Here is a 3,715-nt window from a genome sequence, read left to right on the forward strand (position 1 = left end):
CATAAAATTTTTCAGCATGTTTAAAATGGTCTATAATAATTATTGTCTAATTGATAAGAATGGTTGCTTATTCACATCAAAGTCATTTCATAAGTGTAATCTATAGCTCATTGGGTGTTTAGATCTCCAGTTGATGAAAGTTGTCCCATTTGCTTTTGCAACAAGTCATAGCCTCAGTGATACTACTGGTACATGTATCAAAAGTGCAGGTTCTTAATTTAAATTTTTATTTTTAAATAATCATACAAATTTTGAGCACAACTATAAATTGTTTTTGGTTCTTTTTGCTAAACAATCAAACAAAAGTTCTCCTTCACTTGCCTCAGTCCATTCTTCATATATTGTTTCAGCTGCAAGAGCCACTGGTCCACCAACTTTAGATAATCCATTGAGAAACTTCACACAGTATGACTCAAGATCAGACGAACTATTCATGAAAATCATCCCAACTATAAAGTTCTCAATTATCGCCTCATAAGATTTCTCTGTGTCTTCATTGATAATACCCACTTGAACCAATTCATCAAATATACTGGGTAGACAAAGTTTAAAAGCTTTGCTCAAATCAACTCGACGGTTTGTAAGAACTTGCTGAACCTTTTCTTTAATGGAGACTAAATCAATGCCACCTATATGTTATACCATTACTACTAAGCCTATAACTACATGAATACTTTACTTTCTCTTTTCCTCACCACTGGCATGGGTTTTGGTTCACTTACTGGGTTACCTAAAAATGATATACTCGTGTATACTGAAATTGATTTACATTACCTGGTAGTGGTAGAGACAGAGTAGTTCTCAGTGATCGGTGAATAAATAATGTCTTAGGATCAGCCACTCCATCCAGTGGTATAGAATAGTGTAATGATGGTACAGCACCAGGTGACCCATATACTGATACCAGACAACATGGAGGAATGGAATCATTAGCTTGACCAAACTTATCAACATCACAACGTAGAAACTATAAATATACAACCATCATGCAGTTATACATGTACCTGTAAATATAGTTCAGTACATACTCTACAAGGCTCTATGTGAGGCTCAATAGTCCATCCAGTGTAAGGCTTCTTCTGTGGAGCATCAAACTTTAATTCAATATATCCATCATAATTTTTGAAACGAAATGAAAAACTTTGGTCAACTTCAGCTTGAGAGCGTCTCCTATCAATAAACTGTACTCATTAATTATTATTAATGTTTTATTATTAGTAAAAGATTTACCTCAAGCAGTGCATTAAGATCTTTAGCAACAGTAAATGTCACCAAATCTTCAGCTCTTTTCTCCTCATAATAAACCAGTCCAGCATAAGCCATATTCTCTATTATACCAGTGGAAACTACTACTTTACCTATACACAAGTATACATTAATTAATATTCACTGCATGTTAATGTATACTTACTATTAAAATCTAAACTAATCTTAGTGCAAGGTATTGGAGCAGTTGTTTCTTCATGCTGAGGTTCTTCATGATCCTTTGACTCTTCTACTCTTTCATTATCTTGCTCTTCATTTCCTTCCTCATGTAATGGCTCACCTCCGGTCTCCCCCTCTTCCTCTACTCCCTCATTACTAGTAGACTCTCCTATACAGTGGACTAGATTCAGTTCATTATATACTAGTACACACTCACTCACTCATTACTCACCTTGTCCTCCACTCCTACCTCCTGGTGGATCGTTAGTCTTATCAGAATCACTGGATGAATCACTATTACCGTCTTCCACTTCCTCCTCAGTTTCCTCTTCTGCTTGTTCCTCTTGCTCCTCCTCCTCTTCCTCTGACTTGTCTCCATTAGTTGATGATTTGGGTAGACCTTTCTCCCCAACAACAGATACTAAACAGAACTCTTTACGTTGAATGGATCCATACCAACCATGGCTATCAGCTTTAAACTCTCCTCCCTCAACTATAGAGAACTGGTAAGGAAGACTGGGTATGTTCACGGGAGCTATAGCAAACTTGAGATGACGACTAAGACCTGGTCGTCCTGTTAAATCAACACAGTGCTGTATTTCTAATATGAGCCGTTTGAGGAGAGGCTTTGAGAGTGATACTGCATACACAGCACTCACTAGGACAGTATTAGCAGGAAACTGGAACTCTCCTCCTACAAGAGCAACCACTGCTGCTTCAACTGTCTCAGAGGACAGTAAGCTCTCCTTTTGTATTCCAATCCTTAGACCATATTTCTCCCAATTCATCAGTTGAGGTTTGTCTCCTTGAATTAAAAACAGCTTCCTCTCTGCTACCTGGACATCACTCAGACAATCCAATTTATCTGTCAATTATACAAAATATATACAGTGAGTACACACACAATTGTATACACTCAGTCAGGGTTTCATACTTCATGAGCTGACAAGCACTACAATACAGTACATGTATATGCCATTTGGAGCAACTTTTAAAATTCATTAAAAAATCTAAACTTGATGTATTAGAACAAAATTATTATGACGAGCCTGAGCAAGCCCCACATAAACCAGTATAGAGTATGTAACTCTGTTTGTACACATAGTCACATACGTCACCTCTATTTATCCGTATGAAAAATTTCCACTTTTTAATAAACTTAATAATCTTCAATGAAAACAGATGTGGTCACAGTGAAATAAAATGGTGGCTGAGCTTGCAAGTCACATCACTGAAATAAGTAAGATAAGATTGTGTACAGTAGTCACTCTGACTATACTGCAGCATAGATATATGACTGCAGCAAAGAAGGTTAAGAAAGCAGATATGTCATATTCTTCATTTATGTAGATAACTCTGATGAAGTGAATGTCAGTCACAGCAAGAGACACCCTAAACTAACTTGGAGCATGCAAGAAACTACTACAGTTGCCTATCTAGATATGGACCTTTTTCACTGAAAGGTGTGAAGGAATTTTTATGAGCAATAATTAATTGATAGTTAGGCCTGAAGTGTAAACCACACCCTCTGGTGGGAAAGATTTGGCTTAATTTGTGTGTGCTGTGGACTACTTTGTGAGACTGAAAACATATTTTAAGAATCTAGACTTGATAGCAAAGAAGAGGTACCTCGAAAAATTCCATATGCTGAATTTAGATGAGAAAGACAAGCCATATAATGAAAAAATGGAGAATAGAGTAAACTATTAATGATCGGACACCACCCATTTTCGGACACTTGTTTTAGGAAAGCTATACTTTGCCATCTCATGAAATTGCAAAGTACTATAGCAATAGTTGTCTTTTATTTGTGTGACAAAAATTGTAGCCCTAGCAGCAGTGCACCAAAAGTTATATGCTCTCAAAATTTTACAAAAATATACAAAACTATGGATTTTCTTTGTAAATTTTACAGTGTTTTACGTTGAGAGTAAAACTCTTAACGTCAAAGCTCATAGTTTACTGTTGCAGAGATCACAAAGATAGATCATCAAGAACTACATTCATACTTAGTTGCACAATCATCACATCATCATGCATAAGTATTGTATAGTCTGTCAATATCTATTGTATGTATATTGCTTTGCCTGCTTATAGGCTCACCCCTTTAATGTTTTACATTCGTCTAGTAAATGAATTCTCTCCTTGTAATTTTGTCAAAATTCCTGTCCTTTAGCCTAATTTTTGAGCAAATTGACATACACTGAAATGAAGCTGCATGCATGAGCACTAAGGCTGTGGAAAACCCTGCACTCAGTCAGTCACACAATAATACTCTTACCCATTGAAG

The 3,715-nt window shown here is 36.3% G+C and overlaps 1 protein-coding gene and 1 long non-coding RNA gene across 2 annotated transcripts in view; both read right to left on the reverse strand.

Annotated features, from left to right (window-relative positions):
* Positions 1 to 261: 261 nt before the first annotated feature.
* LOC109589720 (uncharacterized) overlaps positions 262 to 3,715 on the reverse strand; it is a gene marked incomplete at its 5' end in the record, with an annotated part of 6,153 nt that continues 2,699 nt past the window's right edge. Inside the window, 3 exons of the mRNA XM_020005755.1 lie at positions 262 to 629; positions 680 to 730; positions 775 to 897. Coding sequence (XP_019861314.1) covers positions 262 to 629; positions 680 to 730; positions 775 to 897 — 542 coding nt within the window. The remainder of the gene's footprint in view (positions 630 to 679; positions 731 to 774; positions 898 to 3,715) is intronic.
* On the reverse strand, positions 1,512 to 1,862 carry LOC109589721 (uncharacterized). Its single transcript, XR_002188891.1, has 2 exons — positions 1,658 to 1,862; positions 1,512 to 1,594 (listed from the first exon to the last, which is right to left on the reverse strand). It is a non-coding gene; the product is annotated as an uncharacterized LOC109589721 (long non-coding RNA).

This window comes from Amphimedon queenslandica, unplaced genomic scaffold (assembly GCF_000090795.2).
Source record: "Amphimedon queenslandica unplaced genomic scaffold, v1.1 AMPQUscaffold_10969, whole genome shotgun sequence".
NCBI lineage: Eukaryota > Metazoa > Porifera > Demospongiae > Haplosclerida > Niphatidae > Amphimedon > Amphimedon queenslandica.